This window comes from Budorcas taxicolor, chromosome X (assembly GCF_023091745.1).
Source record: "Budorcas taxicolor isolate Tak-1 chromosome X, Takin1.1, whole genome shotgun sequence".
NCBI lineage: Eukaryota > Metazoa > Chordata > Mammalia > Artiodactyla > Bovidae > Budorcas > Budorcas taxicolor.
This window is the reverse complement of record NC_068935.1, coordinates 29,792,359-29,817,324: the sequence shown is the minus strand read 5'-3', so window position 1 is coordinate 29,817,324 and position 24,966 is coordinate 29,792,359. Positions and strand designations below refer to the sequence as shown.

General features: G+C 35.7%; 1 protein-coding gene across 1 annotated transcript in view; it reads right to left on the bottom strand.

The window, feature by feature from the left end:
- The window catches only part of SMARCA1 (SWI/SNF related, matrix associated, actin dependent regulator of chromatin, subfamily a, member 1), a 67,861-nt gene that overhangs the window by 26,371 nt on the left and 16,524 nt on the right, over positions 1–24,966 (bottom strand). Inside the window, exons 8-19 of the mRNA XM_052663030.1 lie at positions 23,727–23,858; positions 22,301–22,369; positions 18,640–18,749; positions 17,076–17,302; positions 15,822–15,943; positions 13,240–13,275; positions 12,172–12,324; positions 10,116–10,248; positions 9,200–9,348; positions 7,654–7,773; positions 1,647–1,757; positions 1,276–1,389 (exon numbers count right to left, since the gene is read on the bottom strand). Coding sequence (XP_052518990.1) covers positions 1,276–1,389; positions 1,647–1,757; positions 7,654–7,773; positions 9,200–9,348; positions 10,116–10,248; positions 12,172–12,324; positions 13,240–13,275; positions 15,822–15,943; positions 17,076–17,302; positions 18,640–18,749; positions 22,301–22,369; positions 23,727–23,858 — 1,476 coding nt within the window. The remainder of the gene's footprint in view (positions 1–1,275; positions 1,390–1,646; positions 1,758–7,653; positions 7,774–9,199; positions 9,349–10,115; positions 10,249–12,171; positions 12,325–13,239; positions 13,276–15,821; positions 15,944–17,075; positions 17,303–18,639; positions 18,750–22,300; positions 22,370–23,726; positions 23,859–24,966) is intronic.

The following is a 24,966-nucleotide window of genomic DNA, read 5'->3' as shown; positions in this document are numbered from 1 at the left end:
CTGTTTTCCTTTCTTTGAAGCTGGTTTTATACCTGATCTGATGTTCAACCGCGAGTACTTTACTCTTCTACAACTTCCTAAGAAGGATTTTATCCAGTCCTGTTGGTTAAATACATTCAAATTTAATCACATTTCCCTAACCAGATTATAACTAACCACTTTATTTATAAATGTTTACATTTATATTCACCCTAACTTTCTTGTTCCTATTTATATATACATTTCCACTTAGATTCACCTTAAATTTCTTATCCCTATTTAAATATATCTAAACTTTGATACACAAACAGCAAGCAAAACTTTTTTGTTCTATTTCAAAAGATAGTGCTCTAACTCTGAACAAATAGTAGAAACATTCCAGAGAGTCATTCAGTTCCAAAATATGAACTAACTTATAAATATCTTATATATATATATGGAGCTCTTCTAGGCACATGACAGCTACTAATCAAAACGATTGGTCATAGTTCCATTTATGATAAAGATTCACAATACATTTTAAAACACAGCTTCCAATTCATAAAACAAAAATCTTCATAAAATTATATTAGTGTTAATATCTGCATCATTTTGTTCATTCTATTGGTTATTATACCTTTGGTCATCTCTTTCCATTCACTAGGAAGCCAATTTCAACATATAGAAATAGCCTGGAATGCTTAATCTCTCCGTGTGATAGCTTTAGTATCACAAACTTTAAATTTCACTCACTGTAAATAGGTTCCTATCTACCTATATAAATACGAAATTTGAATTCTAAAAGATCATTTTAAAATTCCACAATTCACTATCATATTTATCACTATTTTAACATCTAAGTGAACATAATCTACTAACCACCAACCAGGCTTCTATCAGTCTATGAGCAATCAACATAAAAATACTATTTCTTGGTCATTTAAAATAATCAAAGATTTCTTATCATCTACCATACATTCACTTATATCTAAATATATACCTATTACTTATTCTACATATTCTTTGAGCACTTGAACACTAGCATTATTAAAATAAAATGAATTTGTAATATTTTTAAATATTTTTAAAATATTAGATCATTCTCCATTAATCTCATTTAGTGATGATATCACTGGTGACTGGGTAGTTTGATACTTTACTTCTAGTAAAAACCTTCTCTTTGGTTTTAAAAACACCACTATTTTTATTTACTCTTAGGTACTCTCACATTAAAATGAAACACTTTCTAGTCTAGCTTAATGCATTACATTAGCTTAAAAGATTATATTATGCTAATCTAAAAAACTGAAAAATTACCTTATAGCCTATTGTCTTCCTATAATAAAGAATTTCCTTTTCAAGGAGCTCAAATAAACGTGGTGGGAAAAATTGAAAATCCTGAACATTTGGCTGTTTTGGAGGTCGTGGAGCCTGTGGGGGGAAAAATACATTACACACATATTTGTTTTCAGTTCATGAAGTGAACTTATCTTTTATTATTTCTTTTATATATAGAAAAATAAATACAATGGAATCCATTCATAAGGCTAGGGCATATCAAGTACTTTTCTGTATTGTTATATTTTAGAGACTAAGATTTAGCACTAATATAAGTAAATCTGAATCAGAGACCATGCTACAAGAGAATTCTGCTATAGGACATGAAACCTGGCCTCATACTGCTTTACCTTTGGAACCTTCGGCTCACTAACACGTAAAGCCTCTCTGAAGTAGGCATCCACAGCATAGTTTGCTTTGCGTTCTCGTTTGGGAGGTTCAATCCATTCCACCATTCCAAGCTGTACACAAAAACAAGAATGCAGAGTTTAATTACTTCAAATTGTTTTATAAATATCCAGTACATCAAGGCTGTAGAAGTGTGAGAAAATCAAAGCATTAGGAAGAATCAAAACTTGCTTTGTAAAACTCTCACTGGAAGAGACACATGCACCCCAAAAGAATCTGAAAAAATAACTAAATTACTATGCTGTACACTTGAAACTAACATGATATTGTAAATCAACTATATTCAAAACAAAAAGTGTTTTTAAGTCACAGCTATACATCCCAAATTCCAAAACCTCATTCTATATAGCAAGTTTAGGTGCAAAGATGGTTTTGGTTTTTTTTTTTTTTTTTTAAGTATGTTTTAAGCTTAGCTCTTCCTTATTAGTAATTGAGAAGAATTTGTACAATCTGGTTAATATTTTATGTCAAAATAAATAGTGACTTAATACTGGAGGAAGACTAACATTGGTTCTAGTAACTCTGTTAAGTGTATGAATTAGAAAACAGTTGAAAAGCATAAAATACTGAATATCAACATGACAGCCATATATCCCTTCAAATCAAGAGAAATTTTAAAATGAGACCTCTTGGTAAGGTAGTTGTGGGACAAGCCAGTGGAATCAGAAAGACTTGAATTTGAAACAGGTTCTGCCACTTTATCAACTGTATAACTTTGAAGAAATTATTTTTTCCATCTGTAAAATGGGAATAATAATAATACCTACCTGAGGATTACATGTGACCATATATCTGAAAGCATTAGGTAGACTGTCAAGAGCTAAATGTAAGCTATTATTAAACATCCAAAGTGGGGTGATTTAGTAGCATTTGGTAGACAATGATTGGTAGCATTACAAAACTTAATCCTGATATCAGCTAGAAAAAGTTATTTAAAAGTTAATATACAAATGTGACAAAATGAAGTTCTGGAGTCTGAGGTATGGTTTTCTAGCTCAGATATTTTTCTTGATTTCACAGTAACTAGCCTAGTGCCTTTACATAAAACTGGCCACTAATCTACAATTAATGGTCCCACTCTATTTGACCACATCTACAGGCTGAGTTTTAAGAGTGGATAATACATTTTAAGTATTTTTTAAGCTAATATATTTATTAGCTTAAAAATAATTTTTTTAGTTTAGCTTAAAAATAATAATTTTAAAATAAAAGATAATACATTTTAAGGTAATTTTAAGAGTGGATAATAAACTAAGATGACTAGAATGGTTAGAAATCTACAAATTCTCAGTGTCAGAAGTAAAGGCTAAAGTCAAATAAAATGGCAGTACCCACATATGGAAATGTCTGTGAGACAGAAAAAAACACTTCTTTGTTAGACTAAATGTCTCTTTTAACTCTGTAAGTTCGTAAGAGATGGATAGTATAATGTGAGTTTATGTAAAATGAGAAATACTCACAACAGTGAAATGAGCTGTGTTTTGTTTTTCTCCTCAGATGGGCTAATGTGAGATGACAGTAATGGAAAAGACATTTTTCAATAACCAATATTTTATTTGTCTCAATTGGGGTTAAAATAAATCAATAATAATGCCTTTCTTAAAGTAATGTATCTGGCCATTTAACCTATACTTGTGTGAAGGTTTAGGTATTCAAATTTGAAATAAGTATTAAAGGGCAATTCCTGTACTTTCAAAAACAAAACAAATATGCTAAATTAGTTTTAGATAAGAGTACATTAATACAAACTTATTTAGGTCAATTTATTCAGAATCAATGTCAGCCACTGTGACTTAATTCATCAAGTATGGTTATGAACTAATGCAACTAGTTCAACAAATCTTATATGAAAATCTCCCTTACTGTGCAATTTCCATGATATGTATGAACATTTTTGCAGGTTTTCAATTCTTTTCAAAGGATAGTCTGAACCTATTTTAAGAACCTATCTAAAAAATAACAAAACACATTATAATCTCAACTCAGAATATTCAGAAAAATTCTGATTTAATCATTCAATTATAAAAGTATGTCATCATAATTGTTATTAAAATTTTTTGTATCTGTACATCATTATTTTCTCAGAAGCACAGGAAAATATGTTATATTAGAAATGACAAATATTTTATTAAGCCTAATTTTCCCCTAAGAATGCAGATAAGATGCACCAGTGATGGTTAGACTCTTCACTGTTTAATGTTTTCTACTTCAAAAAACACTCTTAAAACCAATAAGCCCACAGGAATAACTGCAAAATTAATTTTTAAAAAGTCACATAATGAGATCTAAAAAGCATATTAGGAAGGCAGTTTCTACACTGTGCATGCAGGCTATCACCTCCATCTCATCAGAGCAAACCATAAATGGTCTCAATTAAGGTTAGAGATGGAATAACTAGATAGATTTTGGTTAAGATACTAAAAACTAGCCAGGAATAATGGTAGCAACAAAGCGCTATTACCATATTAGTTGCAATGCAAATTAAAATGACTCACCTCTCATTTTTCAATAAAATCAATATCCAAGAATAAGTTTTTTTATTATAAAAAATTCATTCTGTCAGTTTAAAAATATAGCAGCTTTATAGAGCAATTTCAGTAACAAAATAAAAATGACAGAATTGTATTATAACTAACAAAATAAATATTCTTAAGTCCATGCTGATATAAATAAATGAGTATATAAATAAATGGGGAGAAGGGACAACTTTTCCTTACAGAAAAACCCCAATTAATAAATATAGATGGAATAAAGGAAATACAAAATTACCGTTAGGTGAACACCACAATAACTATTGTAAGCAAACTCCACCAAGAGATGCCAAAATCAGTGTGGAAAAGTTTGAGGAGTAGCTCCCCCCACCAAGATATCTATCAATTACAAAGAGAAATTCGGTAACTCTACAGTGGAAAAATCCAGCAGGCGCCACCTCAACAAAGTGACTAAGATTCAAGTTCCCAGTAACACAACATAGTGACATCATGTTCCCTGGTATGAAGTACTGAGAAAGACGTAACATCCCTTCCAAGGCATTCTTGCCAAAAATGCATAATCTCAATCAAATCATGAAAAACAAACACAAAAACCCAAAGTGAAAGACAAACTACAAGACAGCAGAAAAATACTGTTCAAAAGTGTCAATCTCATGAAAAACAAAGAAAGACTGAGAACTATCACAGAATGAAATGCAATGTGAAGACAATGAGAAGACAAGCCACAGACTGAGAGAAACCAATGTTTCATGTAAACTCTCAGAAGAAATAAATCTTGTCTTATTTAAAAAAAAAAAAAAGACAGCTGATAAAAGACTGTTATCCAAAATATACAAAGAACTCTTAAAACTCAATAATAAGAAAACAATTGATTGGATTTTTAAATGGGCAAAAGATCTGAATAGACACCTCCCTAATGAAATATACAGATGGTAAATAAGCAAGTGAAAATATGCTCCACATCATCCATCAGTGAAATACAAATTAAAACAAAGACATACTACTACACTGCATGCTTGCTCAGTCATGTCCCAGGTATCGAACCCACATCTCCTGCACTGGCAGGCAGATTCTTTACCACTGTGCCACCGGGGAAGCCCCATTCACTGCCCATGAGAATGTAAACAGTATGGCCATTTTGGAAGACAGGTTGTCAGTTTCTTACAAAATTAAACATTCTTACCATACAATCGGGGCTTCCCTGGTGGCTCACTTGGTAAAGAAACTACCTGCAATGCAGGAGACCTGGGTTCTATCCCTGGGTCAAGAAGATCCCCTGGAAAAGGAAATGGCAACCCGCTCCAGTATTCTTGCCTGGGAAATCCCATGGGCAGAAAAGCCTGGTGGGCTACAGTCCATGGGGTCGCAAGAGTCAGATTTGACTTAGCAACTAGACCACCATCACAATACAATCCAATAATTGTGCTCCTTGGGATTTACCCAAAAGAGTTGAAAATCTATATCCCCACAGAAACCTGCTGTATGCAAGACAGGAAAAAAGACACAGCTGTGTATAACGGACTTTTGGACTCAGAGGGAGAGGGAGAGGGTGGGATGATTTGGGAGAATGGCAATCTATCATGTATACTATCATGTAAGAATTGAATCGCCAGTCTATGTCTGACGCAGGATACAGCATGCTTGGGGCTGGTGCATGGGGATGACCCAGAGAGATGTTATGGGGAGGGAGGTGGGAGGGGGGTTCATGTTTGGGAACACATATAAGAATTAAAGATTTTAAAATTAAAAAAATTAAAAAATAAAAAAAAAGAATGTTTATGGCAGCTTTTATTCATAATACCAAAACTTGGAAGCAATCAAGATGTCCTTCAGTAGATAAATGCATAAACTGTAGTACATCAGAAATGGATCTTAGCACTACAAAGAAATGAGCCATCAAGTCATGAAAACATACAAAGCAACTTTAAATGCATATTACTAAGTCAAAGAAGCCAAGCAGGAAAGGCTACATACTGTATGATTCCAACAATATAATATTCTGAAAAGGGAAAAACTATGGCAATAGTACAAAGATCAATTGTTGTCAGGGGCTGAGAGGAGGGTGGGATTACTAGGCAGCACATGGAGGAGTTTTAGGGCAATGAAACTATCCTGGATGATATTATAATGGTGGATATCAGTCATTTTTAAATTTATCGAAACCCACAGACTGTACAATTCCAAAAGTGAACCCTAATGTAAATGATGGCCTTTGTATGATAATGATATGTCAATGTAGGTTCAACAGATATGAGATGTTGATAGTGTGGGAAGCTGTTGGGGGGTGGCGCAGATAGAATATGGGAACTCTTTGTATTTACTACTGCTTTTTGCTATGAACCTAAAACTGCTCTTAAAAATAAAACTGTTTTTAGAAACTGAAAAGTGGGATCTTGGATTGTAAACCCTGGAACAGGGAAAGGATACTAGGGTACTGGGGGAAAAGGTTAACTTTCTACACTTGATCACTGTAATATGATTAGGTAAATTGTTAACATTACAATGAGAGCTGAGTAAAGGATATATGTGAACTCCATACTATTTTTTTGCAATAAAGTCTAAAGCTATTTCAAAATTAAAAGTTTCAAAAATTACAGCCATAATTTCAGTTTAAACAGAGAAAATAAACAAAATTTCCATTTTTTTCAAGGGAACTTTGTGGCCCATGAAGTATATTACAAGGCATTATTTTATGAGACCACCTGTAACAAAGTCCTTCCAGCATTTAACGTATATGTCAACAGTAATACTATTACTAATGTAATTATTACTAAATACTGCACATTTTGTTCTAATTGCTCTAAAATGTAATTATGACAACTTCCATTTGATTGGTGAAAACACTGATTATCTAAAGTCACTTGATTATGGTTACCAAGGGGAAAGGGGAGGAGGGATAAATCAGGAGTTTGGGATTCACATATACACACTTCTATATACAAAATAGATAACCAACAAGGGCCTACTGTACAGCACAGGGAACTATACTCAATATTTTGTAATGACCTATAAAGGAAAGGAATCTGAAAAAAAAAATATGTGTACATATAACTGAATTGCTTTGCTGTATACCTAAAACTAACACAACACTGTAAATCAACTATACTTCAACTAAAAAAGATTTTAAAGTCACATAATTAGTAATAGAGTTATGATTTTAGCTTCAGAATCCAGCAACTCAACCACAATCCTATACTACTTCTCAAAAACCAAAGTAGTGGTACAGTAATAGCAGCAACAACAAAAATGATAATGATGATAGTGGTAATAATAATAACAATAAACAACCAGCAAAATATATTAAAGGTATCCCATGGATAAGATGATTTTGACCTACATCACTTTCACTCTATAGTAGAGTACTGTAACAGGTAAATGCCCATGTTTTGTTAAATATTTAATTGCTATAGGAAGAAATGCTAATCTGAGAATCTAACGGTTGACAGTAAAAAGTTACCTTCTGTTTTTCTCTATAATCTTCTCCTTCAAACTTGTACAAACTTTGTTCAATGTCCATTCTAAAATTTCTCAGAGAAGACTCTCCCATTTTCTGCAAGCGTTCATTCATCTCTGCGGTCTAAAGTTGAATGCATTGAAATTAGAAAGTTATCACTGAATTACTTATAAAAATCTGTGAATTCTCTGTCTTTTAAAGGCAATTATTGATATGAAACATACAATCTGTTCATTTTTAAGGTAATAATGCAATGCTAACATCAAACTTGAATATAAATTTAATTTAGCCCAAGTATTTTAAATATTTCAATGGTTCTTCTTAAGTGCTCTCACTAAGGCTTTCTCTAAAATCTTTCATCATTAAAAATGTAGCCCTATTATAATTTCTGCTGCATAATTTTAATGGGACACATGGTAATGCTAAAACAAAGGCAAACTTGGACTAAACAACACATCTGCACACTAATATGAAACACAGTAATACAAGATTGCTCAAAACCCAACATATAACCTCAGATACCTGAAAAGGTGCTCAATATCACTAATTGTCGGGGAAATGCAAGTCAAAGCCACAGTGAGATATCATCTCACACCTGTTAGAACGGCTATTATCAAAAAGACAAGAAATAGCAAGTGTTGGTGAGGATGTGAAAAAAGAGGAACCCTTGTGCACTACTGGTAAGGTACAGCCACCATGGAAAACAGTATGAAGGTTGCTCTAAAAATTAAAAATAGAGCTACCATATGATCCAGCAATTCTAAATTCCACTTCAGGGTATTTATTTGAAGGAAATGAACTCATTAATTCGAAAAGATACCTTCACCCCCAAGTTTGTTGCAGCACTATTTACAATAGCCAAGACAGGAATACAACCTAAGCGTCCATCAATGGATGAATGGATAAAGAAAATGTGGTGTATATGGATACAACGGAATATTATTCAGCCATTAAAGAGAAGGAAATCCTGCCATTTGAGACAGGATGGATGGGCCTTGAGGCTATTATGCTAAATGAAATAAGTCAGGAAAAGAATGGAGAAGGATATGGCGACCCACTCCAGTATTCTTGCCTAGAGAATTCCGTGGACAGAGGAGCCTGGTGGGCTGTTTCAGTCGTGTCCGACTCTGCGACCCTATGGACAGCAGCCCACCAGGATCCTCTGTCCACGGAATTCTCTAGGCAACAACACTGGAGTGGGTTGCCATTTCCTTCTCCAAGATAATTTCTAATCCCATGCAAAAAGAAAGGTCGTAAAATGCAGTCCTGATACAAGTGATTAAACAAAAAATTTACTTGGCTTTTAAGTACAGTAAATACCAATATTATAAGTATGAGGTATAAGGTCACTTGATTTTAAACTCTGGCCCTTAGTCTTTCTCACCAAAAATTAAACTGAAAAAATAAAAAATACTAAATTATCCCTAGATATAAATCTACAAATTCTTACAGAGAACATGTGTTATTTGAAACAATGCAATACAATAATTATGCTGAAGTATGTTGATTTTGAAGCAATTGATCAGGAAAAAAAGCCATTTTAACCTACCTTCTTTTCCCCTCTTTCCAGAAGAGTTGTAATGTCTTCATCTGTCAGCTCACTTTCTTTAGAAGCAAAAACATGGGTGGCTCCATGACGTATCATTTGCAACATTTCCTCTTTTGCCATCTTGTTAGACTGTTGGTCAATGAGTCTTCCTAATAATAAAAATAAAAATTGTATATATTCAATTATAGTTCAGAGAAAGCATAGCATAATAGTTCTAATCAGACACTACTACATTTAACCATGAGTCTGCCTGCAATGCAGGAGACCTGGGTTCAATTCCTGGGTCGGAAAGATCTCCTGGAGAAGGAAATGGCAACCCACTCTAGTATTCTTGCCTGGAGAATCCCAAGGACAGAGGAAGCCGGCAGGCTACAGTCTATGGGGTCACAAGAGTCGGACACGACTGAGTGACTAAGCACACATTTAACCATAAGTAAAGCTTTACAGCAGAAAATTAGTGAACTTTGAAGTAGTTTTTTAAATGAATAACCCTGCAAGTTTTTCTTCTACCATACCTTCTATTTCAATATGAATTTCCTTTTATAAAATTCACTTAAAACACAGGAGGACAAAAACATTTTTTCATCTTCAAACTTCATTTCTCAGATCAAATTTCTCTGAATGAAAAGGCACCCTCTAAAACATATTTAAAATTTTTAAGCCAAACTTTTATCTGCTACATAATATCAAGTACTTCAAAAGACATGCCACTGACATTCAACTATAAGCTAGTGAGGTTAAACTACCTACCCCATATACTGAACACTAGGTTTCAAAATGGGGATTTTTTTTTAATTTGACTTTCTTCTCTAAGATTGCAGATTTTGGTCAACTATCATTAAAAGTAATCTCCTTTGAAGAAAATTGCATGTGTTTTTCCAAAGAAACATCTAAGTAAGTTTATACATATAAATACCTTGTTGTATGACAATTGAATCCAGTCTCAGTTTTATCTCAGCTCTTTCAACAATCCTTTCTTCAACAGTGTTGTCGGTGATGAGACGAAACACACGTACTGGCTTCTTCTGACCAATACGATGTGCCCGATCCTAGTAGAAAAAATCCTAATATAAGACACTGGGTATTCTGGATAAAATGTATGGTGTAGCTAGCTTATGCTATAAAATTCTGAAAATAAAATTAGTTCCTGATCTCTCTAGACTGGCCACTTTTGAAAGAAGGATAATAAATATTAAGCCTATCTAGAGAACCCTGGGAACACAGAAATCCACAAATATTCTGCTGTATTATTAATGGAAATTTCCAGAAGGACAAAAGACAAAAGCCCTTGATAAGGTCTAAAAAGAGCTGAAAGCTTCTGGACTGAGTTACTGAGTAACTTTAAGCCATTAAATAAAAATATCTTCCACCCTAGCAAGGAGTTTTTTAAGTGAGGGGCAAAGTAGTTAACAAGGGTTGCCATGGTGGCAAAAGTCAGCTTTCTCTCATCAGCAAGCAGTTCTTTCTGCTTACTGAGGCAATTCAGCGATCTGCAGTAAAGGGTCATAAACATTAATGGGAGATTAATACCCTTACTGTATGGTCTAGAATTTAGTCCTGTGGTTTACAGTTGGTAAAGTTGACAGGTGGCAAATTCAGATAACAGATAAACAGCTAGGGGGAGTATTTTTAAAAACCCCAGAAGCTCTCAGCAAATCTGTGAAGGGAGAAGGGTAGCTGAGCAAAAGGAAAAAAAAAAGCAAAGAAACAAGTTTCAAACATCCCTGTACTAAATATAAAAACACCAGCACCAGTAACAGTTTCAACACAGCATGCTGAAAGAGAATGCAATACCCCTACACACATTTACATTTCAAACTCAAATCAGTAAATTGTGAAAGATCAGCTATACTCTAACACTTTTAAGGAAATGAAGTGTTGTCAACAGGTTTTCCAGTTCACTAACACTAATTTACCGGGACTTACTCCTACCGAGTCAGATCAAACACGCTAAAGTAGTAGTAATTGGTGCTAGTGGTAAAGAACCTGCCTGCCAATGCAGTAGACATAAGAGACACAGATTAGATCCCTAGGTTGGGAAGATCCCCTAGAGGAGAGCATAGCAAGCCATTCCATTATTCTTGCCTGGAGTATCCCATGGACAGAGGAGCCTGGTGGGCTACAGTCCAGGGTCACAGAGTCAGAGTCCAACTGAAGCAACTTAGCACCAGCAGCAGCATGCCAAAGCATGTGGATTTTAAAATGTCCTAATGTAAGTATTTTCAATTCTCTATTACAAAAGAAAAGGGAGGACTTCTAAGCTCTGCCTCATTGGCATATGATTTTGTTTCCAAAGACAGTCAATTATCCCCAAAATTCTGGGGATTTTGAATGCATAGCTATTTTGTATCTTTTTACTTCTGAAATTAAATTCACCTTAAAATTTGAGTCACAGTGACTGAAGTTGTAGCTCTAGTTCAATAAATGATACCATGATTAAAAGTAAGAAAAGCTCTTTGAATTTTTTAGGGTGGAATAGTTTCTGATAGTGTCTCTAGGTAGCAAATGTTTTCCTGGAATATATTCCTTTGTTACATTTTCACCTTCTTGCTCCAGTTGTTTTATTACAGAAGTTAAAATACTATCTCTCCCAATTTTAGTGCTAAGGATTTTAATATATTTATTTGTTGAGCAGAATAATACTTAAGAGACTAATTTTTAATCCCTTATCATTCAAACATGAATGTACCCTCTTCAATATTTAGGAATGGGGAAAAATTACATTTGTGTTTCATGATAAAAGCCAAAATCAACACAGAAATGCTACAGTTGGATTTGGCATCTATCTGTTTTCATTTCGTTTTTGCAATTAGCATAGCAACTTTTTTTTTCCAAAAAAAATCTATTTTAACATCTACCAAACCTCCCAAAGATTGCTATTACCCTTTCATCATAAATTACCTTCATGCTGTATAAATAGCAATAGTTTTCTTAACTAAGATAAATTTCTGTTATCATTAAAGATAACTAACCATAGCTTGCAGATCCACCTGTGGATTCCAGTCTGAGTCATACAGTATAACCACATCAGCACTTGCCAAGTTAATTCCGAGACCTCCAGCCCTGGTACTCAGCATGAAGATGAATTTGCTACTATTAGGAATATTAAAGGCCTCTATTGCTTCCTTTTTTTTAATTGATAGGAGATGGAAGAAAAAGAGAGAAAAATAAAATTATATTACCAGAGTTCTTAAGAAATAAACATTTTAACATGCATGCTCAAACCCCCACTTTGTAATATTCTTCCACCTTCAAAAATATTTAAGCATCTATCCATAAACTGCACTGTGTATACAGTAAAAAAGTATATTAAATAACGTAACTAATCTTTAGACACTTATACCAGTAAAGACAAACAATCACAAAGACAAATTTAACTAAGCAAGTGATAAATTGTTCTAAAATAAAAATAGTGAAAATGTTTTAATTGAGAGCTAAAATTTATTTAGGGGGTAAAATGTCAGATATCTCAACTTCATTCCCATTAATTTATGAAGGATTAATAAAGAAGATATAGTTTAGAAGACCAACCAAGAGAGAAAAAAAAAAGTTTAGAGATGGGAATGAGAGCAACAGATAAAGGGGAGGTAGGTAGATTTACTACCATACGGTGAAAAGGAGCAAACAGGGAAGTAATGAGGAAAATCAGGAAGGTAATCCATGGATATTTAGTAAAGAGTCTTAAAAATTAATAGGACATTAATATCCTTACTATATAAAGATCTCAATTAATTAGAAAAAAAAAACACTAAGACCCCAATAGAAAAATGAGGGGAAAAAAAAGGAGAGTACACAGAAGAACAAATACAAATGGCTAATAAACACAAGAATAATGTTCAGTCTCACTAGTCATCAAGTAAATGCAAATAAAAAAAACATAATACCATTTTTTGAAGATTAAAAGAATGATAATACTCAATGTTGACGAGGGGGCGATGAGACGGGCACTCTCATACATTGCTGCTGGGAGTGTAAATTGGTACAACCTTTCTGGAAAGCAATTTGGCAACATGCATCAAGAGTCTTAAATGTGTTCATACCCTTTGACCCAGTAATTCCACTTCTAGGAATTTATCCTAAGGAAATAATCAGAGATGGGCACAAAGATTTATGTAGAAGGACTTTCACTTAAGCATTATTTATAATAGTGAAAAATTGGAAACAACCTAAATGATCAACAACAGGGGGATAAATTATTTACTGTATGTCCACAGAATGAAACAGTACACTGAAATTATTTTTACGGTGTTTTTTTTTTTACTAATATGGGGAAATACAACACAATGGTGAGTAAAACGTATCAGGATACTGAACTTTATACGTAGCATATACAGTATAAAATTAATTACTTATATATTATATATGCATAGAAAGATCAGCCAGAACTACTGTTATTTTCCAAATTTCCTTGGCAATCATATATCACTTTTATAATCATGAAATACAGGAAGTTCTATTTTTAAGGAATGGAATGGCATGGTCAAAAGCTGCAGGCAGAGAAGGCGACTCTGCTGCAGTCCATACAGCATGTAGAGGGGCAGTACAGAAAGCAGCATGGTGTAGTGAGAGGCAATTTGGTGTAGAGGAAATAGCAAAAACCTGGGTGTGAGTCATAACTCTACCATTTATTACACATGTGGTTCTCAGCAAGCATTTAACCTCTCTGGGACACAGTTTCAAGTGGAGCAAATTACTTCACTGGGCTGCTAGGAGAATTCAACTGGAACTATAAAGTTGCCTAGCTTATAGCTGTTGCTTGATAAATGTTAGCTCCTTTCCCTATAAAAGTGAGGTTAAAGTTAAGATAAGTCAAGGTTACAGAAGCTAGCTGAATTTAGCTATACCTATGGCAAATCTGAGTGCTATTGAGAAAGAACTGCTTATGAACAGCTCGTGAACAATTTGAGTAAGGAATCCAAGGTGGATTTCCACTTCTTATTGGGAAAATAGATGAAATGCTTATCTGAACGATGACATGATGGGGAGGCAGGATGTTTCCAAAATAAAATGAACAGCTCTCACTGTGCTGCATCTAAAGTCAAAACATGTGATTCCAACTCTCTGAAGGGAGAACATTATTTAGCATTTTAAGAGACCAGATAATTGGGGCATAATTAGGTAAAGTCCATATTATTCATGAGCAGAGAGATTAGTCAGAAATGCAAATTGGCTATTTGAGATCAGAAAGCACCTACTCTTCTGCTTTAATACCATCTTCATTCCAGGAAGAAGGGCCATCTTGAATGCTACTATATGGCCTATGCTTCATGTGGATTGGCAGAAATCCATTCTCAGGAATAAATCAGCAAAAGCCCAATAAAGTTTTGAGTTACCATTTCCAAGAGAGTCAGACAGGGAACAGTGTAAGCTTTGAAATATCCTTATTTATAAATATTACCACATGTTTCCCCATAGTGGGTAGCAGGGAAATGCTTAATGTGAAAAGGGCCCATGCTTCTGCTATAGGAGGCACACAAGGGACAGAGTGCCCACTGCAGCGATGGAAGGACAAGGACATAGGCTGAGAGTCTCTGTGGCCTGAGAAGGGGTCCGAGAGCTGCGAAGTGAAAAGGCCTGTGTGCACTTTCATGACCTGTGATCTATACTACACTGCACGGTACAAAAACTATGTTCATACCTATTCTATCCAGTGATCCTCACAACACTGTCAGGAAAACAAAAGCCTAGGCATTAATAGTACCCTTATAATATATACAGTTAAAGATACTGAGGCTCAGAGGATTAAATAGCTTGCACACATAATGGTGGAGTTGATGTTAAATTCAAGTCTTCGGAAACCAAGTTCAATGCATTTTCCACTATACCATGAAATCACGGTCTCTGCCCACAGCAAGAGTATAGACTTAAAACAGAGGCCAAAGACAGAGCCCTGAAGGATCACAGAAAAAAGAAGATAAATTAGCAAAGCCCTCCCTCAGAAAAAGTGCTTTAAAGGGTTTTTTATATACATTAGACCCCTGATATTCATGAGAAATAATCTTAAAATCTTTAAGAATTTCCAAGTTAAAAGATACTGGGTGCTAGACAGGCTTCCTCATTAGCTAAGTGACTCATTCCTGCACACCGACCTTTTAGTCTTCCAAGATCCAACTGAATGATAAGCACCTGTACCTATGTCATTCAATTTCAGTTTTACAAAGTGTCTATTGAGATCATTTCCTTTACAAATTATTGTCTCATGAGTCCTTACAGTTGCTCATAAACTGAAAAAGTCTTAACTGTTCAACTCCATGAATGGCGAGGGTCTAATGTAGGAGGCAAATCAGACAAAGAAAATGACGTAGAATCAAGGGTCAAAGAGGAAGCTGAGAAACAGCAAGTCAAAAGGCCAGGGATAGCAGTGGTTAGAGGAGGTAAGGATGTGATGGTGCAGTGTCCTTTTGATAAGCGAGGATGTCTTTGAAAACCTTGGAAAGAATGATTTGTAAAGAGCCAGTGTAATGAAAGTCCAGCTGAAGATCTCAAGGACCAAAAGATGGTAGTGAGCAATTCAATGCAACTAGCTAAAGAAAAGGCCAAAATTCAAAACTACCTAATGATGAAAAACATGGCGTAACTGAACTCTGATTTTTCAAGTTTTGTTTTATTTTCTCTTCCTCACCTCTCGTTCTTCATGGGGGGTTTGTCCATCCAGTCGACAATACTCGTAACCACGCCACATACAATAATCCTCCAAAATGTCCAGCAAGCGTGTCATCTGGCTAAAAATGAGAACCCTTGAACCTAAAACATTTCACCAAAAAAAGGCAAGTTATTCAACTTATGTAAAACTAACTTGAAAGTTACAAAAATAAAAGCAAGCATCATATGCAATATAAATATTTAACACATGAACACTCATACCACTAACGAATACTAAGCCCCCTACACACATCTCTTCAATGGATACTATACAGAAGTATATATTTGTTGAGTTATACATTTTTAAGATCTTCAAAATCCCCCATACATATTCAGATGATTTAAAGTCTGCCTTTACTTTGTCCTGAGGATGTTTCTAGTCTCTCAGGCTCAGGAGGTACACCCCACATTGCTTTCAAGCTTCTCTTCCTAACATACAAGTCTGATTGTGTCATTCTCCACGGCCAAATCTTGTGCAATCACCCACACCAGCTTCAAAATAGCCCGAAACCCATAAAGTATAGTTTAAATGGCCTTTTGTAATAGCCCCAATTCATCTTCCTAGACTCATCCACTGCCACTCTATCCAGATACCATATGCTCCACATTCCCTTCTTTCACACCTCTGCTTCATTGCAGAGATGAAAAACCCTTGCCCTCCTTTTTTTCCACTGTTTACTCCTACACATTCTGCAGTGCTCACCCCAAATGTCATCTTTGTGAAGACTCCCTCAACCCCTAATATCTTGGCATATCAGAGCACTTATCAAAATGACTTGCAATTATGCCTCCTCACTGCACTGTGAGCATCTACAAGGCAAGGACTGTTGTCTTATGCATCTTTGTATACCCAGCCCATAGGGGCTTCCCAGGTGGCACAGTGGTAAAGAATTCACCTGCCAATGCAGGAGCCGCAGGAGACAGGGGTTCTATTCCTGGGTTGGGAAGATCCCCTGAAGGAGGAAATGGCAACCCATTCCAGTCTTCCTGCCTGGGAAATCCCATGGACAGAGAAGCCTGATGGGCTACAGTCCACAGGGGCGCAAAAGAGTCAGTCACAACTTATCGACTAAATAACAACATATACAGCCCACAGGACAATTCCTAACCAAAGAGTAAGTACTCAACAATGTGTGCTGAATAAGTGAATGAATGAATGATGAATAGCTAAGCAAAATGTTATTCATATACAATATTAAGTTATTTCACATTACTTTGAAGATCTGTAACTTACCCTGTTCTTTGAGTTTGGCCAATAGTTTATCAAGGACTACCATTTTACCACTGTTGCTAACAATGTGCTCATCAGTGGTGTAGGGGGGACCAGGTTCAGCACCATCAAACAGGTAAGGATGATTACAACACTTTCGAAGCTGCATCAGAATGTTTAAGAGTCGCATCTTGTCCATTTTGCCAGCAGAGTTTAAAACATCAATATCTTTCATCAGGATTTTTGTATACCTAAAAAATTAAACTATAATTAATCATCAACTATTATACAGGCTTAACACCATCAAGAAATGTCCCTTTGGAAAGAAAAATGTCCTTTTGATAATCTGCTTAGATTCCTATTTAAAGAAAAACAAAAAGATCTGATTGGAGACTAAATCTGATGAGAAAAAAAAACAAAAAACTAGCGAGGATTTGAGTATTTTAACTTGTGTGCTGCCTATAAACTGATTTCCTCCTGCTTTATCCATTGCTAAAAATTGCCATCAGTTGATAACAATTCAGACAACTGTGTACAATAATTATTTAATAACTACAATATTTGCTCAAAGTTGGCATCCAGCTTTTACTTGTTTGAGCTAAAAGCAGTTGCAATTTCTTATACCTGTCTTCATAGGTCATTTTTTTCTGACACTATAAACATTTTTACTGCCTTTTTCAGACCTTCCCCCAGGAAAAAAACAGATGTATGTATGCACCTGGGGAGTAGTAATATTTAATTCTAACAATAGCCAACTTGTACTGAGTGCAAGTGCCAGGCATATGAATCATCTTGTTAAATCTTCACAACTCTGAGATATGTACTAGGGTCACCACCACTTTACTGATGGAAATTCAGGCAGCTAAAAGAAGTGAAACAATTTTTTCAGAGCCACAGAAAGGGACAAAGCAAGGGTTTGATCTTACTTCTGAGTCTAGAGAAATATGCTCTTTATCACTACCCTATACTGGCTTCAATAATAAAGAACTGTCTATATAGTATAAGTTACCTAATTTCATTTATATAAGCAACATTTTGCTTCTCTTATAGCATTATTACATTATTAACATGTTCAATTTATATCAAATTTATGGTTCTGTGTGACTCCTCTTGTCAATTTCCTGTTTTGCTTGTATTTATCAAACCAATCCAGCTTCTATTTTTATAATATCTACAATCACTGATATTTTCACTCATTATTATGGTTATTACTATTTTCATTGATGGAAAAAGCAAGAATAACTAACAACTGTGCCAGTGATATTATCCCCTTTAACTCTGACATCCTTCTTATAAGTATTATTATCGCCATTTTACAGAAGGGAAATTGAGGTTACATAATTTGTCCAAGCTAAACAGTCATTAAGAGGCAAAGCATGGACTCAAACACAGGTCTACAGACTCCCCATACTCTATCCTAAAGGTTAAATAAAATACTCATCAACTTTATATTAAAATATTTGAACTACTTAACTTGGCACTTAAACCTAAAATGTACTTTCTGAACTAAAGTCACAATTGAAACACTACAAAGCTAATTTTTAATAAATCTTTATACATAAATTCTAGCAGAAATAAAATAACTCACCATTCCCGCTGCATTTTACTCAGTCCCAAGTAAATCTTGATTTCCTTTTTAGGAGGCAGACTCTTCTCCACATCAGTTTTTATTCGACGTAACAAAAATGGTTTTAAAACCTAAAAAGTGAGCGTTTTTATAAATGTTTATAAAACATTCAATACTATAAACCATTTATTTCATTGATAACACTCTGAGGTGAAATTTACTTCTCACTGTATAATCTGAAAAACACTACCAACACCAGTTGCTACTTTTCTTGGTAAAAAAGAACCAAGTAATGGCCCATTAGCAAATCAGAATAGGGGACCTAAATTAGACATCCATGATTTGATGGCACAAAAGACAATAAAAATTAAGACAACAAGATTACTGACTATTGAAAAAGTACCAAAAAAAAACCTTTTTAAAATAATCTGCTGTCATATAATATTTGTAAACCTGAGAGGAAATCTGAAATCAGAGTATGAGTCAGAGTGTCTCTAAAAATGAAATAAAAATTCAAGCCATTTAAAAATGGCTTTGAATATATGAATGAGAAGAAAATGGTTCAATGAAAAAGAAGATCAGAACAAAAAGAAAAAAACATGAAATTATCCATGTATACCTACAAGGCAGATTCTACTACAAGAAAAAAACATCTGTAGGGCACCTGAAAGTGCCAGACAATGTACCATGAACTTTAGATAGAGTATTAAATCCTTACAATAAGTCTTTGATGGAAAGACATTTATTTCAATTTTAGTAACATCACCAAAGTCACTCTGCTACTAAACGGTAGAAACAGTAATCAAACCCACATCAGGCTGATTTACATTTGGCTCAGTCCCTGATTAGCGGTTGTAAACTGGGCAAGTTCTTAAACTTTTCCAAGCCTGTTTCCTCATTCATTTATCCAAAACGTATAGATTTATGGTCTATACCTATGCTAAGCATTTTAAATGGGGAAAAAGATACCTATTTCCAAGGCTGCTGTGACAATCTGTGGTAGCACATAAGTAGAGTTTAACCACAACAGACATCAGTAAACTGTAGCTATTATTACTAGAGATCCATGGGAGGTAAGGAAAAGGGAAGTGTCAAAGAAGACTTCTGGTTTCCTGTTTGGGCCTCTTAAATTTGTCTAAGTTGCATTTTTAAGAGTTTAAACTGTCTGTGAGACATTCAGGCAGAACACGCACATGGCAGTGGGATATGTAAGTCTTGAGCTTAGGAGAGAGATAAGGAGAGAGAAATTTGGGAGTTAGAAGTATAGAGGTATAGCTGAAACTATGGGAGTGATCCTCCAGGAGAGCACATTTGAAAAAGGAAATCAAAGACAAAGCCCTGCAACACTAAACTTTCAGGGACAAAGAAAGAAAAGCCCATGATGGAGACAGAAAAGAGCCGCCAGAGATAAGACAAAATGTATCCCATCCCCAGACACTAAGCAGGAAAGCACTTCAAGCAGGCATGGTTAGAGGTACTAAGTATTACAGAAAAGTCAGGGCACTGACCAAAAGGTATAACGAAAAATCACAAATACTTGTGAGGTTAAGTTTCAGTTGTATTTAATGGTCAGTGGATTCAGAAATGAATAGGACCCATCAAAGACAGAGTAGCCATTCCTCAGAGCTGACCAGGTTCCTGCTATGAGAGGCCCAGCTGTGCTGCAACTTGTATGACAGGATTCTTCCAAGATTTGTCTTCTACGCCTCTGCATTCTTAAGTTCCTTGTTACATAAGCTCACTGGTTTCTGACTTGTTCTGTTTAACTCTAAATAAATATTTACATAACACATGATAACTGGTGGGGCTTCGAGTCAATAAATAAATTTAATGAGCAGTTACTCTGGACCAGGCACACGGGGCACAATGTGGTGGAAAACAGACAGGATCCCTGCCACATTAAGTTTACATTTTTCTGGGGGAGGTGGAGAGAAGGAGAGATGAGCAATACATGTTGTTGTTGTTGTTGTTTTTAATTTATAAACAAAGACTGAGATTATCAGTAAAAACAGCAGACCCCCCCCCCAAAAAAAGGCAAAACACATCTATACCATCTCACAAAACTCCACTGAGTCAATCAAAATTTAGTAGTACATTTTTAAAGAGTGAATACTGACTTCTCTGATAGTCCAGTTGTTAAGACTCGACATTTCCAATTTAGGGGGTGCAGTTTCGATGCCCGGTCAGCCGGGGAACTAAGATTCCCACATGCCACAGGCGTCACGGCCAATAAAAAAGAAGAGTGAATAGACGATTTGGTGGTGGATGAAGAGGGGAGAAACTAAGCTTTCAAATAGCTTAGCCATCCAGGGAATAAACCAGAATCATAGCTCGAGAGGAACAGAGTGTTGAGGGAGTACTGTTCTGTGGATGTAGGGAGGAGAGTCTAAGTGTGGGTTAGGGTTTAATGAGGGAGATACTTGAGCATGTTTACATGTTGAGGGAGAAGAGCCAACATGGAGAGAGAGGTAGAAAATTCAGCCAATAAAAAGGAAAAATTAAGGAGAAAAGTCCCTAAGGAAACAGGAAAAGATGAGATCCAGGGTTCATGTTGGAAGACTTAGCCACTGCTCATGAATCTGAGCAAATTCTGGGAGATGGTGGAGGACAGAAGAGTCTGGCATGCAGCAGTCCATTGTAAAGAGTTAGACACGACTTGTGACTGAACCACCACCACCAAGAGAAAGAAAACCTCTTCCACTCAAACAGAAGGTAATACAGATGCAGATATTCTTGGAAGATGGATATCCTTCAAGAGTTCCTGCCTAATGACTTTTATTTCCTCTTTGAGAAAGGAATGACGTTACTTGCTGAGAAAGGAGGACAGGGAACACATGCGTTAGAGGTCTCGGGAAGACTGGGGAAAGTCTGAAATAGCTCTTACAGGAAGTGAGAGAGAATGCTAAAGAAAGCTATGAAGAAGGATCACCAACATCGTCAAATCCCAGAAGGGGAAGGTATTAAGGGAAAGGTATTAAAGGAAATCAAATCATGTCAGCCAACATGAAAATGTAGTGGTTCCAACCTGTACAGTGGGTGTCATCTTCTTTATCAGTCAGTATTGAGCAGCCCGAGTACAGAGCAGGTCAACTGCTAGTGGTAGAAGCTGAATTCAAACCCAGACGATAGAGACACAGTTACATAATTGGTTTAGGGCTTTTAGGGCAGAAATGGCAGATCAAGAGAGCAAGAGAGTTTGAGATATTGGCCCCCAAAAAAGTGGTTCAAGTGATAGAGAACCTGCTCCTTGCTGGATACAGAAAATGTAACAATAGAAATGGGCTGGGGGATGGGGGTAAAGCAGAGGTCCAGGCACTGGATGTCCTTGCGAGATAACAGGACAAGTACAAAAGGAGTAACATGAGTGAAAGGATACAAGAAGGGAAAACTGGTATTCAAAGAATGCGATCTCAAGGATCCATGGAGTAGGGGAGAGTGAACAGCCTCTACGGGAGAGGTCAACACTGTCCATGGGACAGTGCCAAAGCAAAAGAGCTGTTCCACAGAGAGGCTGAGGATATAGTGGGAGCACGCCTCCCAAAGAGGCTGTCAGAAAGGTTGAGAGAGAAAAACACTGAGACTGAGCTCAGAGGCACATCCACATGTTCCAACAGATTCAGTATGTTTTCCAGCTCGGTTACACACATGTAATTACTAAATTTTCCTGTCTGCTATTACTTACTGCGTGAAGTCTTTCCACAAGTTTTTGATCACCAAGACAATTTTTAGTGTCAAACCAAGAATCAAAGTCCTGTGGAGGGGTGAAAATTCTGCAGTAAGTGCATAGTTTTGTTTTGTTTTTTTTTTTTAATAAATGTAACATTCTATAAATTCTTATATAACTCATATAGCAATAATTCATTTTAAAAGCACTGTCAAAAATATGTTAACTGTTATGGCCAATGTTATTTACTTCTGAAAATTAATACTGGAGCAGTTAACAAAATTTGAACACCATTATACAGGTACTCCATCAGCAGTTTTTCTTTTAAAAAAAAAAAAAGGCTTTTATTAGGCTTCCCCATACCATAGCGGAGAAGGCAATGGCGGCCCACTCCAGTACTCTTGCCTGAAAAATCCCATGGATGGAGAAGCCTGGTGGGCTGCAGTCCATGGGGTCCCTAGGAGTCAGACAAGACTGAGCGACTTCACTTTCACTTTTCACTTTCCTGCATTGGAGAAGGCAATGGCAACCCACTCCAGTGTTCTTGCCTGGAGAATCCCAGGGACGGGGGAGCCTGGTGGGCTGCCGTCTATGGGGTCCCACAGAGTCGGACACGACTGAAGCGACTTAGCAGTAGCAGCAGCAGCATACCACAGCAGAATTATAACCAGTTAAGAGGAGTAGGAATAAGAATATAAAATGGAAGACATGCTAATGAAAATGTTAATCAAACAATAAAAATGAACAAAAGCAAGGTAAGGTATACAAATAAGTAGCTGAACTTGATACTTTTTATTATCAATTAATTTCAGTAACAAGGAAAATCAAGCTCCAAAGTCCTTAAATCATTCAATTCTGTTGGCTGCACTGGCATAACCTTGTGTCAATGATAAAAACAGTATAAATCATATTTATAAAATATGTTGCTTTTCAAATCACATATTATAAGCTCTTTAGTACTCACCAAATGTTAATACCTGCAATAATTCAAGATTATTTCAATGACTCTACTTGCTAAACTAGTATGCAGAAACCCTTCCAATTTAATTAAAAGAAAATGTAGAAAGCATTATTCTGAACTCAGCCTACCTCATGTCATAAGTTGTGGTAGCAATGTGATACAGGCAAACTTTAACAGGATAATCTCAAAGCAAAGAAACTTATTTCTAAATATCCCCATTTGAAAAAATTTCTATTCAAGAGCTAAACCACAAAGAATCACAAATAAAAAAGAACTATGAATTTCCATCTATGGCAACCCACTCCATTATTCTTGCCTAGAGAATCCCATGGACCGAGGAGCCTGGTGGGCTATGGTCCACAAGGTCACAAAGAGTCGGACACAACTGAAGCGACTTAGCACGCAGGCATACATTTTGTGTTTTGAAAACAGATGTCTGTGAACATAAGAAAAGTATACTTCAAATGCACGACTTAAACTTACTTCTGCAGAATTAAAGACATCAGGCAATAAAAAGTTGAGTAGTGCCCAGAGTTCATGCAGGTTATTCTGCAAAGGTGTTCCAGTCAGGAGCAAGCGGTTAGTTGACTTGAAGTCACGAACAATCTCTGAGAGCTAGAAAAATAAGTTATGTTAACATTGTTTTATTTATTAGAATGTTCAACATTCAGTTCTTCATCCAACGCAAAACATCTTTTGAATAAAAGTTGAAATAACTATTAATCCTAGTTCACGTGACATTGCCACAGTGAAGCACAGCTAAACAAAATATTATAGGGATTTCTACACTTACAAGAATGCAGATCACGGTCACATCTGAGACCCTTCCCCCACTTTAAAAATTTTATTTTCTTCTATTTTCGGTCCACAGAAACAGTCAGAACTCTATGGAATCCAGGCTGGTCACTTTACAGCATAGAATCACCTTCTCCATGCCAATCATGTTCATCCACCACATCTCACCAACTTCTAACTTGGCCTGGTCACAATTTTTAAGCACCACACCTGAGCCCGTCTTCCCCGAATATCTTATGTTAACTTTCTAAATATAAAACCACAAAAATTAAAGCACAAAAAGTAGAAATCACAGTTGCTCAGTCGTGAAGTTGCTCAGTCGTGTCCGAATCTTTGTGACCCCATGGACTGTAGCCCATCAGGCTCCTCCATCCCTGGAATTTTCTAGGCAAGAGTACTGGAGTGGGTTGCCACTTCCTTCTCCAAGAAATCACAGTAATCTTATCAATAAAAGGCTCATTTTATATTGCTCTTAAATTAACAATTATTCTCTAACATGTATCCTCTTATCGAGTATTAACTACAAAAAGCACCACCTGGTGATTTTGCTTCAGTTCTGTCTCTGGTTCTCCCAAAGCAGACCAATGACCCAAAGAGAGGTTCATCATCATAACTGATGCTTTTTCTACTGCTGATGGAGTGTAATGGCAAGAAATATTGGTATTTTTCGGTGTTAACACCACACTCTAATTCACACAAGTCAAGTAATTCTAGAAAATGAGTTTTTTTTCTAATCCATATGAATACGCATAAGGTAGCTCCTCAATAAAAAATAAACCAAACCAAATGACATTTGTACACCAAATATTGCAAAAATATTAAAACACTGCAGCATAACAGAGTTATTTAGACTGCAACAGGTATAGTAAATGAATTTTCTTTACATTAAAAACTGGGTTCAATTTTCATTTATCTTGTAATCGATTAT